Source organism: Merops nubicus, unplaced genomic scaffold (genome assembly GCF_000691845.1).
Source record: "Merops nubicus isolate BGI_N331 unplaced genomic scaffold, ASM69184v1 scaffold12029, whole genome shotgun sequence".
Classification (NCBI taxonomy): Eukaryota; Metazoa; Chordata; class Aves; order Coraciiformes; family Meropidae; genus Merops; species Merops nubicus.
Window position 1 is genome coordinate 1 of NW_008633083.1, and position 15131 is coordinate 15131.

Below are 15131 nucleotides of genomic sequence, written 5' to 3' on the forward strand. Positions count from 1 at the left end.
CCGGGCAGCCGGGCTGCGCTGGAGCTTCGCGGGGCTGTGTGCTGATTGTGTTATTTAATTTGTCAACGCAGAAAACTGATAAGCAGCAACTCTAACTGAAGAGGAGAATTGGGTTGGCACAGTGACATATGTTCGGATAAAGAAGTTGGCTCGGAGAAGATGTACGGAGTCTGATTTTTTTTTTTTTTTTTTTTTGAGATAGATTGATTTGCTCTCCTCCTCAATCTGAATGAAGACTATCATGGGAACCGCATTCACATGGTGATCAAAAGAAACACTTGAGTGATGAACTGCTTTTGCAGAAGTAGTCTAAGGCAGTAATTTGAGCTTTTGTGTGCGGTAGCTAGCTGGTTTTGCTGAAGCATTCTTCCTCAGCAGTATTTCTGCCCAGCGCGTTCGTTCCCTGGTGGAGAGGCGGCAGCTCCTGCCCGGTGGAGGAGAAGCCCACACTGCATCGCCTGTGTCTCTGGCGGAGTAGCGCTGTCTGCCTGGCTGTCGTTGGGGGAGGCTGGATTCAACCAGCAATATTCAAGGAGTGCATTGTGCCCGTGGTCTGACTCATCGCATGTAAATGTACTGCAGCCGTGCTGTACGTTGCAGATATTTTTCTTGCATGGGAAAGACTTATTTTCCTCCAAGCAGGTCCTGAATATTCTGCCTGGATAACTGCTGGAAATCGGATGCGTTTTTCTGGCCGGGTTGTTTTTGACATTGAGAAAGGAAGCTGTGGAATGACAGGATGATCGGAAGGCGCGTTTATTTCCAGTCACCAGAAACCCTGCGACGGCTGTTTTAAAACTGACCTTGCAGGAGCGGGTGTAGCTGCGGCCGTCTCTCTCGGGGCAATTGTTCCTTGTTCTGTCCTCCATTAGGACAGTGTCGTGTCTTCTGCAACAATGATTTCACTGTGGGGGTAGAAGGACGCTGTGGAAGTTGTGACATTAACAAAGACAAATTTGCCTGTGAAAGGACAGCTGTATGCGACAGTGAGCGCTGTTCGAATGGAATTGGACCTTGGGATATTTTTATCAGCCGTTCCGCAGTTTTGTTATTGCACTTTTGATGCCTAAGGGAATTTTATTTTTAAAATAACAGCTTATTTTCAGCATTGTCTTGAACGTCTCGGGGTGTTTAAATCTGAAAAATGAAGTGTAAGGGGGGATTGGAATGTCCTCTTTTGAATACTAATACACCAGCAGTAGCACTCACAAGTTAGTGAGGGCATGTGAAAGAGGTGAAAGTATTTCCTCTATGGTCCCCGTTGCCATACCTGTGGTCCAGTTCCAAAAATACTATTGCTGTTATTTTTTTTGTTTGCTTTCGCTTCCTCAAACTGATCGAATGAGTCGAGTCTGTATTGTTGTTTTGGAGGAGGTGGAAGATGATTCTCCCACATTTATTTCTAAATTACCTCAGGAAAATGTACCTTTACATCCATCGCACTCTGGAAACGTGCTGGTAAGGCATGTTGTTTGTTGGCATATTTCCTGCTTGTAATACTGTTGCAAATACCAATAATAATTTTCCTAAGATTAACTTGAATATGCATGATGTTGAAAGAAGACAAGGTGGCAAAAACTGCCTATACTAATAAGGGAAAAAGCAGAAATCTAGTTGTAGAGTTAATATTTGCAAAGGCTCATTCTTTGTCATGTAACTTTACTTATGGTGCAGAAATAACTCGTCTCAACTAATAATAGCAGAGGATTTTTAATAGGGCTCGATAAACTCTATTTGAAGTAAATGTTTTTTTCCCTGCTCCACTCCTCATTCCTCAATGGTACATTTCTGCAGTACTGCTTTAGAAACTAATGTAATCGTTCTATTGCAATAATATACTGTGCTTATTTTGAAAACTGATAGAGTGTATATAGTATGAATCAAGCAAGAGCAATTCTGAACTAAAATAAAAATAGCCTAAGTCATAATCTTGATGTAACTGTTAGATTCAAGTTACCGCTTTTTGGGAATGATTGATTGACACTGGAGAATGTGCTTTTATTGCTTTAAATTTTTCTTTTTTATCAAGTGACTCAAATTTTGCTAGCATACCTCAGCAGCTTTTCTTACTAAGAAATCCTGCTATATTTAGTAATAGATGTGTGTGAATGTGAATTTGTTGCCGTACTTATCTGATGCGCTTTGCGTTCCCACTCTATCTAAACAGGTGAAAAACTTCCAGTAACTTTAGTCACTTGTTCATGTAAATGGGATTTGCTTGCTCATGTGGTACAGAATTTGCAGCACGTAACAACAGCCCTAATTTTATGAGTTTACTTTTCAGCTGTTAAGAGCTAGTCTTCTTTATATTTCATTGACATAGATTATATTCATGTGTTTGGGATTTTTATAAACTTGGAATTTCTTCAATTATAAAGACTTGCTGGTTTCTTCATTTTACTGCCTGGGATGTTTTTTTGTCATCAGCTTATGTTTGTGTTGTGTCAAAACATGTAGCAATAGAAACAAAAAGGGGTTATATCTTGAGATGGTTTTGTTTTTTCTTCATTTCAGCCACCATTGGTTCAAGCTATATTTAATGGAGATCCTGATGAAGTTCGAGCACTGATATTTAAGAAAGAAGATGTTAATTTTCAGGTAAAACCAAACATCGTTAGCTTTGAATACATTTTAATTTTATTAGTTTTGATACAATGTTCTGCTGTACTAATCACTTCAAAACTTTGCACTTCATGAGCTGTACATTCTGCTGCTTTTATGTGATAGACAAAATAAAGCCTATACAGTCACTGAATACTTGGGAGAGTGTAAATTTGTGTTGCTAGTAAAGACCTAATTCTAAATTCCTTTCAAGTGTTAGTGCTGGGGTAACTGAAAAGTTTGTTTATGCAGTTGGATCAGACTTTTTAGAGAGTTAGACTAGTGAAGTGTGATGCTATGTAGACTTTGATTTTTCTAAAATTAAATACAGCATGTAGTATACATCAGACAATTACAAGAAAATATTCTGGGGCTTCAGTAGGTAAGTTTAGTATTTGTTTTTAAAAAGGGAAGCCTAATGATTATTAGTATGTAAAAATGAGAAATTGCATTTCTGTGTATTTATATTTGAAGCTCTGCAAGCCAAGACACTGCAGACCTAAAAATTGTGCTAAAATGAAGCATGCAGTTACTGTATTTACTTTCTATCAGAATTCTAATATGCATGTTTGACACTATGCAAAATAATATCGTATAAACTCTTTATACTGGTTAGGAATTGCTTTGATTATAAAGTCAGACTGACAAACTATTTAGGGATCAACAGCACAAGAATGTATGTAGCTGTTTCTCCTCCAAATGGATCAGAACAAGAGGATGCTAAAATGCAAAGGCTAACATCTAGATGCTACATAGTGGCCAGTGTAAGACCACCACAGTTGTTCACACTTTCTTCTTGAGAGGTGTAAAAAACCCCATATGCTTAATTTGATATGTGTATTTTGACATTTAAAAGCATTCTTCAGAATTTGTATCAGATGAATGCCAGCTGAAGTATAAGGGAGTCCTTCCCTTATACTTGAATAGTATAAGGGACAAGAATCCCTTGTCTTGAAGAGCCTGAGTAGGACCCTCTGTAAGTAAACTTGCTGTCAAATCTAAAGTTCTGTTTGATAAGGTTGAACTTTATTCCTCTCCTTTTTCAGTAGTTTGGCATGTTCTCTAGCGAGATTGTATGACGGATTATGTAATATCAAAAGACTTAGTCTTCTGTTTAGTTATGAGAGCATTAGCTGTGTATCCTTCCAAACACTTCATGTATACTCTTTGGTCACGTTGCCATTTTTTGTCTTTAAAAGCTGATTAGTCTGTATTGTTTCATTTGTATTCTTCCATGTGTAAGTCAGGTTTAGCATTCATAGCTATAGTGCCTGTGAACAAAGCTAGGTTAGTGTCTTGCTGATTTTTTTTATCTGCTACAAAAGCCTCTACTAGATTTCAGTATGTATGTGCTAGGTGTTTGTCTTTGTTTTTTGTTCTATCTCAAGTTTTGTCCAACAGTTGCCCATAAATGTGAAGTCAGCAGATGTGCTTAAATAGGAAAGCAAGTGATTGGTTGATGCTTTTGAAGAAGATTACTTCAGGCTGCCAGGTAGCTATAGTGAAGAAAAGTACTATAGGCAGAATCTTCAAAATTTGGAGGTTTTTACATTTTTTTTTTTTTTTTTTAAGTCCTTTCTGTGGATACAACTCCCTTCAACAGAACCTGTATGTGTCTTAGGATTAGTAACACCCAAGGTGCATTTTAGTATCCATCCAGAAAGAATATGCTATTTTCTCACAGCCACCTTCTTTGTCATTGGCAGATGATTATCACACATAACCACTCCTTCCTACCATGGCACTCCTTGTCCTACTACAGTATTTAATATTGCATTCACATGTATCCCTTAAAACACTATTTGTTGGGACTAAACAAGCATATAAATTCTCCTGTTGTTTGGTAGAAATTAAGTAAACTGTATAGTGGATTATCTTTGTGCCTGTGTTTTCTTATCTTCCTTAGGTTTTTTGCTTTGCTGTATGTACTTCAGTGGAGATAATATGTCCCTACATAGCCTGGATTCAGAGTTGTCCCCTTAGTTCTGTGTTATAAATTGGTGTGGACAGGAAGAGGGAAGAAGTGAATAAAGTGAAATGGTTACGTATATTTCCTAACAAAGAGAAGGATTGTGATAAACGGTTTTGACCGTTGTGGATTGCATTAGACCATTGTGTATGTTGGTTTTTTTTCCACTTTGCTATCCAAGTGCTTCAGTACAGTCGTTTGAATTCCAGTGTCATTCCCTCCAATGCCTCTGCAGAGTCATTTCCCCCTTTCAAGAGCAACTAATTATTTTGCAGTTTGTGCTCTAATAGCTGAGATTCCTTCCTTCCTCCCTTCCCCTGAGCATGGGCTGGACTCCGTAACTGGAGACCTAGCAGAGTTCTGCAAATTAATTTTGCCCAGAAGTGAACTGAAGACAGAGCTGTTGTAGGTCTGTGTTGTGGCAATGATATTCATCTGGGAAAGCTGTTAGTGTCTTGATGAAATGTAGGTCTTGTTTTTCCTTCTGTTATCATCCAGCTTTGTTTACTTTTTTACTTTAGAGTTGTGTTGTCTTTAACAATAATCACAGTGGGCTTTTAGAGCTGTGAGTTGAGTCTGTGTATTTGGCTTCCCGAAGCTAGGCTGGGGTAACTGCTTCGTATTGCAGTAATATCCAAAGATTTCACCCAGTTTGGGCTGTATTAGAGCATTATTCCTAAACCAGATGATGTCTCCTACTGTAGTGTTGTATTTAAGAAGTGTCTGAGATGGGTGGCCTTTCATAGCGTGAGTTTCTGTGTGCGGCTGTAAGACGACGTACTGCTCGCAAATGGGCTTTGTCAGGAAGGAGGGTGTTCTCTTTTGGTGCCACACCAGCCTTCTTGAGTCACAGGCCCAGTCTAGATTTAGAAAGTATGTATTGTATTCCACTCTCCAGTTGTAATCTTTGGTGAAGAAAGAGCAAATTGAGTGCGTCCCTAGCTGCTTAAACTATGGCTCAGAAATGCTTACCACCTTTGTGAGCTGGAACTGATCAAATGTATTGTTTGGAAGGTAAACTCTCTTGAGGTTCCAATTAACAGCAAAAATGGAGGGGAAGGTGTTCCTTCTCCCTCCCCTTCCCTAAGAAAGCTTGAGAAACTGTAGCTGCTTGTTTCATGAATCATACCACACACGTGTATGTCAAACCTGATACAGTTTGTAATAGACATGGCTCTTGCTATGCTTTGTGTGTGATTATGTATGTATATATTAAACCCATTATTACTCCTTGGTACCATCCTGAGCTTTTGAGACTTGGCAGTAAGGAAATCTGTATTATCTTCTGGGATAACTGACAAATACATTTAGTATTTTTCTTACTAGTTAATGAGGATCATCAACATTTCCTGCTCTTGCTGATTAGATTAGTATGGCTAGTTTGAATTTGATGTACTTTTCAACGGTTTTATTTAAGTAAATGATTGCAGCATTGCATTTTGTAAATCAAGGTTTGTTTGGTTTTTAAGACTTGGAGGCCTATTGCTGTTTCAAACTGTGCAATTTCTGTTTGTAACCAAAATTTTTATGATGTACCTTCAGTTTAAAAGATCAGGAAAATGGAATATTTAATCTCAGCTATTTGTTAAGAATATAATTCTCTGGTGGGAATAGCGGCACACTGTCAAGAATGATTTAAATGTTGCAGATGTGACTATTGTTCTGATTTTGAACAATCATTTCAATTTTTCCTGCCCTTAGGCCTATTAGGATAAATTTCTTGCCATGAAAAGTGACACTACAGGTAACCCAATACGCAGGTTTTATGACTCGATTGCATTTGATCTTAGCTGAGGGGAGAAACATGTGATCCTCTCTGGAACTGATGTCAGTGTGCCCCTTGCTCTTCTCATGCTAAAGCCAAACAAGGGCTCTTTTTGGAGAAATCCCCAAGTCACACAAACCTCTACAAAAGTTTAAAAGTGTGTGATGCTTCTATTTAGAGATAGTGACATATGTGACCAGTGACTTAAATATTTAGTACCTGCATCTTACTGCTCATTGTGCTTTGTGAGATGAAAACAGATTTAAACTATTACTTTACAGCTTCTTTAGGTGTGAGTTGGTGGGGGTTTTCCAATGCAAAATACAAGATGGGAAAATGAAATTATGTGTACTGTACTGAGGACGGTAGCAATCAGAGTTATCTCTGTGATTTCTATTCTGGACTGTTGGCCATCCAGCACAGCTCTTAATTTAAGGGCTTTTTCTATAGTAAGTAGCCAAAAAATAAGACAAAAGCTCATCTGTGCTACTGTTTTGAGAAGAAAGGAAAACAAAACCATAGAACCAAAAAACCTTGTCTGCCCTCCCTACTGCCTGCCTGTATTAGACAGAAATGAAGTATTACCCATAAATCCCAAATTTTGTTCTTGTGACCAACAAGGGCTATGTTCTCGTAGCACTACAGGGCAAGGAGGGCTAAGTACATATATCTAAGTTTATTTTGAGCACTAGGGTTGCTGTGTGGATGACTGCTGCAGTAAAGATGTGGGCTTCATTCCAGTCCTGGCAAAAGTGGGTTTGAACAACTTCTATGTGTTATTTGTGTACAAGGAGAATGTTGCTGGATGTTGTTCTAGGGTGAAATATAGCATTTCATTTGATTTCCTTGTTGCGTGTTTGTTGTTTGTTGGTTTGTGTTTTTTTTTTTTGTTTGTTTGTTTTTTTGTTTGTTTGTTTTTTTTTTTTTTAAATTTATCTTACTCTATAGTTCATTGCATGTACTGAAAGAGCAGGGAATTGAGTTCATTATTCTAGTGATGAGTCTGGGAGTTCTCGTACAGCATTGGATTTGGGTACCAGGAGAATTAGATTGAGGGTCTCAAATATCCTAGTAGTTTAGGAGTGAATAATGAAAAATAAAGCACAGTTTAAAAAAACAAAACAAAACAAAACAAAAAGATTAACTTTGTGATGCTGATATTGGTCAGCAAAGTCCTAAAAGAGGTTAAATAGAAAAAACAGATAATGTATGGTCTTCTGGCTTTCATCTTTATGTTTAACCTTGGGGGTTGAACTGTGGGATAGCTGGGTTAGTGTTTTTCTACTGACTTTTAAAGTGTAGTGTAGAACAGGAAAGCCTGAATTACATTACTGAAATACAGAACATTTTACAAAAATTAGTAGAGTTCAGTGTTCTGTTTGTATTAAAATAAATTCTGTACCTATTTCATATATTAAAAGAATTTTTATCTGTGTTGTTATGTAGAAAGCAGTAATTACTGACAAATTTAGCAATTAAATAGAAATATTGATCAGTGTAAAGAACCTTACATAAGTAATGTCATGGACTTGCTTAAATAAATAAACAAAAGGCCATAATGAGGGAAAAATAATCGTCAGGAATTTTTTACCTTTATGTTTCATTATCTTTCTGTAGCCAATTATTTTACCAGTGGCTAATGTGGATTTTTTTCCCGTTTTTTGATAAAAAGCGTGTGTGCATACAACCACAATTATATATTTACTTTAGTTTGACGTATGACTTTAAAAGCCTCTTTCTGCATTGATTGCTATGCATAAAGTGTTTGACTTGCACCTTGTGTTATCTGTGCCTTTTGTAACCTGAGAGTCATGTTAGCATAAGAATTTGCTGGTCAGGACAACTGAAAGAAGTTGCTCAGAGGAGGCTGATGCATGATGGCTTTCAAATAGTGGTGGTTCATCTGCAATACCATGTTGTTGTGCTTTTGGGGCACTTGAAGGAAGCTGTTTTTAACAGAAAGTGAAGTAGTTTTGAATACAGCAGAAGAAAACGTTGACAGTTTTGCACAGAGATTTGCATGAGCCAGATAAAAGCAATGGGAAGGCAAAAGGGTCCAGATCGTGCTCCTTTCCGCTTCAGGAATACTGTGACTACTGATCAGAAAAAAAAGGTTGTGATGTTTCATAATGGTTTGGATTTGGTCCACGCGGAGCATGCTTGCAGGGAAATCATTTCCCAGGCTAATTCATTTGTAACCTTGTTACTACCTAAAGCTTCTGGCAATCAGCAAAGCTACTGCGTACCTTTTGTATGGAAACTGCTGAGAATAAATAGTTAAAAGCTAGCAAATGCTAAAGAGTGTGTCGTTTTTTTAGTCTTCAAGCTGTGTTTCTGAAGAGATGAGAGACTCTAACTAGTCCGGCCCAGGCACACAGCGTCAGTAAATGTGTTGTCAGGTTCTGCAGGCAACCAGGGCTATTCACATGGAGGACTTTTGTTGTTGGCAGCTGGAGTTGGCAACAAAAACTTGCCCTAACGTATTTGGTGCTGTGGAGCAGCATCTTATTGTGTTCCCTGGCAGGACAGACTGTGCAGACAGCACTCCTAACTTCTGCTTTGCACGTTTGACTGTGAGGGAGGAATTAAAAAGGCACCCAGAAAACAGTAAAATGTTTGGAAGAGCAGAGATTATTTTTTAGTTCCTATCTTCATAGGTCAAGGTATGAGCTTTTGCTCCCCTGTGGACATTGCTAGAGAGTTTCAATCCAGTGTATATTTTTGTTTTTAAAAGTATCTGCCACTTTTTTTAATTAGGTCTTTTACTAATCTTGCAATGGCAGTCAATCATTTAATAAAGAGCAACTATAGTTATTGTAACTTGAACTATTTAGACTGACAACGTGAGTGTGTAGCTGTAATATTGTTTTGGAGGAATCGTAGAATCATAGAGTCACTATGGTTGCAAAGGACCTTTAGTATCATCAAGTCCAACTTTCAGCAGTGCACAGTTCAGACCTATTTAAAAAAAAAAAAATCTTAAATTTAAGACCTTCCCTCAAAAATGTAATATCTTGAGTCTCTAATCATAGCAAACATTTAGTGAAAAATGTTGAGTTTTGGTGTATTAACAAATATATAATACTACTGATGTGCAAATATTTTGATCTTTTGTTTGCTCCTATTGAGAACACTTTTTTCCTCAGAGAGATTTAAAATAAGGACAAACTTTAGTTTTTCATCTCTTGCAGTGTGCCAGTTACAGCTAGTGTGCTTTATAGGTGCAGAGTTTATCAATCTGATCTAGGGGAAAAAATTGTTTTGAAACTACTTCCTATTTATCTATTTAAAATTATGTTCAACTTTGAAGTTTGTGTTTGTTTGCCACTAGGGAAGTTTTATTTCCAGTTTAGAATCTAGTAGGTTGGGAGGATAAAATTACAAGTATTTGTGACTTTGAAAGACTTTTCAGTATGATGAGAACATAGGATGAGTTGTTACTTAAAGTTTGGTAGTTGTTATTTTCATTCAGTTCCATTCTTTGGATTATTAAACACAGTGACTTGTTGTGAGTTTTCCAAGTAAGTATAGATTAAAAGACACGTATGTATGTGTGTGGACCTATATATATACACACATATTAATTAGATGTAGTTTGAATGTATTTTTAATATGGTAGGTTATCTAATGGTAATGACAGTCAGCATATAATGAACTGACAGTGAGAATAGTCCTTTGAAATAACTGTAGGAGAATGAGAATCCCTCCATTTAAAACCAAAAAAAACCCCAAAAAAAACCCCAACCCTCCCCTCAAAAATACCCAAAACCAAACAAAAAAACCCACAACACCAAAACCAAAAACCAACCACCAACACACTGCTGAAAAACACAGGCCCCAGCTTCAGGTGCTGAAGTAAAGCATCTGAGAAATCTTGTTTTGGGGAAATAGGGTACAGTGAGGCCTCACGGAGAGCAGATGAAGTCAGGATGGGCATAAATCACAAAACAAGCTGAATGTGCCTTCAGACACTTCCACTGCTGTTTGTTGAAGAATTTTTGTTACCCATCTAAATAATTATACCTTCTCTTACTCAGAACAGGTCTCTAATGAGAATTGAGAGAGCTGTTGTAATTAGATAGGTGTTTTAAATAGCTAATGGCTTTATTTAATTTGGTACGTTTCCATTTTGCATGAGGTATATCTAAATGTGTTTTTCATGTGTGGGATAGAAGACAATAGTACATAATCTCAGAGACTAATGGTAGCGCTCATCTTCTCCATCCTGTTTTCCCATGGACTTTTAATAAAATCGAGCTATAGAACAAGAGCAAGACGTTTCTTTCTCCTCAGACTTTTGCTTGGACTTCTCTCCAATGTGCATGTCAGTGTACGGTATTGCTTTCTGCTTCTGCTTGGTCTCTGTGCTAGACTTTCTTAACGTTCCCACCACAAACAGGAACCCCATTTCCTGCGTGACCAGTCTGGTGAAACGATGAGTCATGAGACTCTCCTGCCTTATCAAGCATTCACTTCAGTGGGATTTCTTTACGCCTGAAGAATAACAGGAAAATTCTGTGAAGAATCCTGTTATTTGAGAGAGCGTTTGTGGTCCTGTGCTGACAGGAGCAGGTGGTTCTGCTTGCTCCAAACTTAGAGCCACACATCAGTTTTAATGTGTTGCTGAAGTATCTGGCGTGCAAGGAGGTTTAGGAGTTGGATTTAGAAGGTCATTATGTAAAATAGTGCAGGCAAGTGTGTGTGGTGTTTTATTATCAAGATACAAAGTTAGCTTGTAAAACATCTTGCTACTATATATGCTCAAGTTTTAATGAGGTTTTTTTAATGGAGTAGATAGTTTAGCACTACCATATGGGAATGTCCAGGGGTTATTTTGTTAAAGAATTCAGTCAGTTCTTTAAAAATATGAATATTCATGGTATATATCTGAATGGATGAGAAGGAACTTTGCTGCAGGGAAGGTAGGGAGGCTTTTCCTATAGGAAAGCTTCTTCCACTTCTAAGGGATCTGATATGAGGCTGTTTTGATCCATGGATCTGAAGCCTGACTGATTCCAGAAATTAAGAACTTTGGGGACCGACTTCTTCCGAGGGTTGTGGAAACTTGTTGCAAATTGTATATTGTGAAGAGTATCCACTAGCTACTCACAGAAGATTTAAATGCATAATACAGCAGTTATTTAGAGTTATTTAACTTTAAAGTTGTGGGTTTCCTGTTCATTAGTGTGGGATGTTTTTCAAGCATGTAATCTGTAATAAAAAATCGGTATCTTATTTCCTTTTAGTGGTTTAGAGTGAATCATGTTTTTCAGCATCAATATAAGGTGCATCCAAAAGATTTTGAGTTCTCTTCTGGAGCAGAAACAGATTCAGAATGTTTTCAATACAAATCTGTATAATAAACCAATTTTTCTTCATAATTAAAACTCTTAATGAGAGAACCTTGCCAGTCCAAAGAGGAATAATTTCTTGCTTCATGTCTGTAACATTGTTTAGCTTGTGCAGATGAGATTTTCACATGTTATTGAGTTATTACTCTTAACAAGAGTGATACAAATGTTCAACAGAGTTATGGGATAATCTGACTCATGTCAGGAAATTGCTGCTCAGTACAGTGAATTCTGTGGATGGTAGCTCTCAAAGTTACCATGCAGAGAGTAGGACTCTCTGAAAAGATGAATGTGCTTACCTGGCGTTGTGCTGCCTTGTACAGGTAATGAGAAATGTTCTTCAGAGGCTTAGTATGAGTTAATACTAGTGTGGTGTACTACTTGGGCTAGTATATCCTCCTTCTCATCAGGTCTACTAAGCTCACCTAGTACTACACTAATATGGTTATACTGTTTGCTAAACTGGGCAAATAAGCATGCATGTCTGCATGTCAGTGTTTTTACTCTATTTGCTGTATGCTGAATTTGTTTTACAGTAATTGGGTATTTGACAGACAGGTTTTGTTTCGGTCATTGTTACTTCTTTACCATTGAAAAGTTGGCATTGATATAGAGAATCATGAATAATTAGATCAAGTTTAAATGTGTTTCAAGAACTCTGTGTTTGAGTCTCAAGTGTGATTCTTGGTGATAATGATTTTGCAGATCACACCTGATTTGCCATATTACTTTTTGTGTTTATTACTTAAGATTGTAAGCTTCAAAGCGTAATTGAAGTTCTCCATTTCCTGCTGCTTTTACAAAACAAGCTAGGGGCAAGGTCTTGAATAGTTAGAGCTTACTGGGGTTACTCCGTGCAGTTGCTGTGCTGTCACACAAAGGACTGGTATTTGAGAACAGAACATCCCCACTGAAAGAGCAGAGAGAAGGAAAAAGCTCAGTAGGCTTCATGTGTGTTAAATTCCAACGTTGACCCAGTCCTTAAAAGAATGCATTGCTGGGAATAGCAAGATAGGGTTTGAATTTACTGATTACTTGCAATGACTTCCAGGGTGAAAACTCTTTATGCATATACAACATACCTTTGAACAAAGCAATTTTCTCCACTTCACAAATGGTTAAAGCTGTCTTGCCTACTATGGAATATGTAATGCACTGTCAGTAAACACCATTTCCTTTGCCCAAATTGGCCCTTGTACACAGGCTCAAGGCAAGGTAGATATACCTTTTAAGTTCCATAAATCTGCTCTGATAAAGGATGGATGTATATCAAAAAGTGGGAAGATAGTGTTTCTCATTTGTTTGCTAAATGTTGTAGGGGGAAGGGTTATTCCATAAATGCCCAAGAAGTAGTGCTCTCAGTTGGCTGTCAGTAGGTGGCTGTAGGGGCTGAAAAGGCTCATATTGGTGTCAGGTCTGAGGACAGATGAACTGGAAGTTCGTTGCAATGAGGGATCTCTGAGTCCTTGCTGAAGAGTATGCCCCAGAAGTTCAGGTGCAACATCTGTCTGAAATATGAAGTTTGAAGGGAATTTTTCTCAGGCCTGTGATATCAGCCTGTACCTTTCTGCCTCCAAAACCAGTGGAATTCTGTTCTCTTTTTGGCCTTTATTAAAGTCCTACTTGATTATCATCCTTCCTGATGATTCATTCCATTCCAGTTTTTATTTGCATGAAATACTATTTACATACATATGCATGCATGCAGTTACGGTAACATAAATTACATGATGGTGACCTGCCATCTCAAAGGAGTGCAAATGTCTTGCTTTAGTTGCTGCTAACTCTTCTTATGACAGTTATCTTCTAAGCTTATCAGTGCAAATAAAATGCTTTGATACTAAGGTTACCAGCACTTTTGGAGTTTGATCATCAGTGGCAGAGGCTTTCTATTTGGTTTCTATTTGGATCGTGTGGGGACTCTCATTTTCTGTTGCAAGCTCTTACTGTTGGATGGAAGGGGGTTTTGATTTTTATTTAGAATAGGATTTTTCTTGTCAAACACTTTGTTAGTGGAGATTGTGTTGTATGCTAGTTGGAGTCAGATGTTCAGAACAGTGCAGGTCTGTTCAGGACTTCACCTATTGCAGCTAGATGACCTTACTTCTTGAAGCTATTTAACTCAACACATGCAAGCCAAATGTTTTGGCTTGCTCCAGGAAGAGGTGCTAACATTAAACACACAACCTGGAAATGGCATCTTCTGTCACTGACACCATGCAGTTAGCGAGATGAATACCTCATTTACATCAGACACATATAGGGTTGTCATCCTGGCACGAGCCTTTGCAGTGAAGAAGGCAGAAACCCCAGCTTTGCTCAACAAAGGCATCATTGGCCCGAACGTAATGTGGTGGATTTAAACTGGGATGGAGATACGCATACCTTACCTAGTGTGGTGTGATCTTTCACTGGAGCATAAACAGAGCCTGTATTGTTCTGTTTTCTCTCTTGGCATATTTTCTTATTTGTGTCCTCCAATGTTACAGATAGATGACAGAGTAAGACGGAGCAGTCACTGTCCCTCGTTCAGCCTGCTCTGCTGACATTATGTAATGTGCTCCACATCACTGTACTCTCATTATGGAAAGTCCATTGTTTTCACATACTGTTTGTTTTTTTTTTTTTCCAAAAAGTTTCAGCATTATTTATCACTTTTCTTACAAGCAATTGCATTCCAATTCAAAGCTGCTTTTTTTTTGTGTGTGTTATGTATCACGTAAATATTTACAAATCATTTGAAAAGGGTAAAGCCAAGGGAAAGTATTTTTAATGAGATATTATTGTATTTGGTTTTTTAAATATAGCATAGTTGTGAATGCTGTAGAGGCTTGTGGTTGGGTATTTCTTGATTTTAATGATTTTTTTTCTTCTCTCTCTCTCTCTCTCTCTCTCTCTCTCTCTCTCTCTCTCTCTCTCTCTTCCTCCACCCTTGCGGTTTTCTAGTATATTAACAAATATCCTTGGCCATAAAAGTTGCTGGTTTCATTCCTGAGTGAGAGGAAGCAAAACACATTCAAAATGTTCCAGCTGTACTATGAGATCAAGTTGCTTATATCAAAGGGTAGAGACTAGCTCTTTATTTGTTCCGTGTATTGGGCAAGAATTCAGTAGCCTTTATTAGTGATAAATGGGACCAAATTCTTGATGTTGGAACAGTCATTGAAAGGGCACACAAAACCTGCTCAGTTATTCAAGGTCCTTAACCAATACTCAAATGGATGCTTGAGTTCACTCATAAGGAACCCTAACCTTTATAATTTGTGCAAAAGTAGTTATGTAGGTATTTTTACAGAGTAGGTTCAGCTTTTTTCACAAGCTGTGCCTGTTTTGTATGTGAGTTTGAAAACCTGACCAGGGAGAATAACAGTGACAGCAACATTACAAAACCTGCATTGAATGTAAAAGTTCATTTTAAAAAACACCCAGACTTAGTACTTTTTTA

General features: G+C 37.8%; 1 protein-coding gene across 1 annotated transcript in view; it reads left to right on the forward strand.

The window, feature by feature from the left end:
• Positions 1-1341: 1341 nt before the first annotated feature.
• Positions 1342-15131, forward strand: part of LOC103780450 (serine/threonine-protein phosphatase 6 regulatory ankyrin repeat subunit A-like) — a 48094-nt gene continuing 34304 nt past the window's right edge. Inside the window, exons 1-2 of the mRNA XM_008948127.1 lie at positions 1342-1458; positions 2515-2598. Of these exons, the coding sequence (XP_008946375.1) occupies positions 1342-1458; positions 2515-2598 (201 nt within the window). The remainder of the gene's footprint in view (positions 1459-2514; positions 2599-15131) is intronic.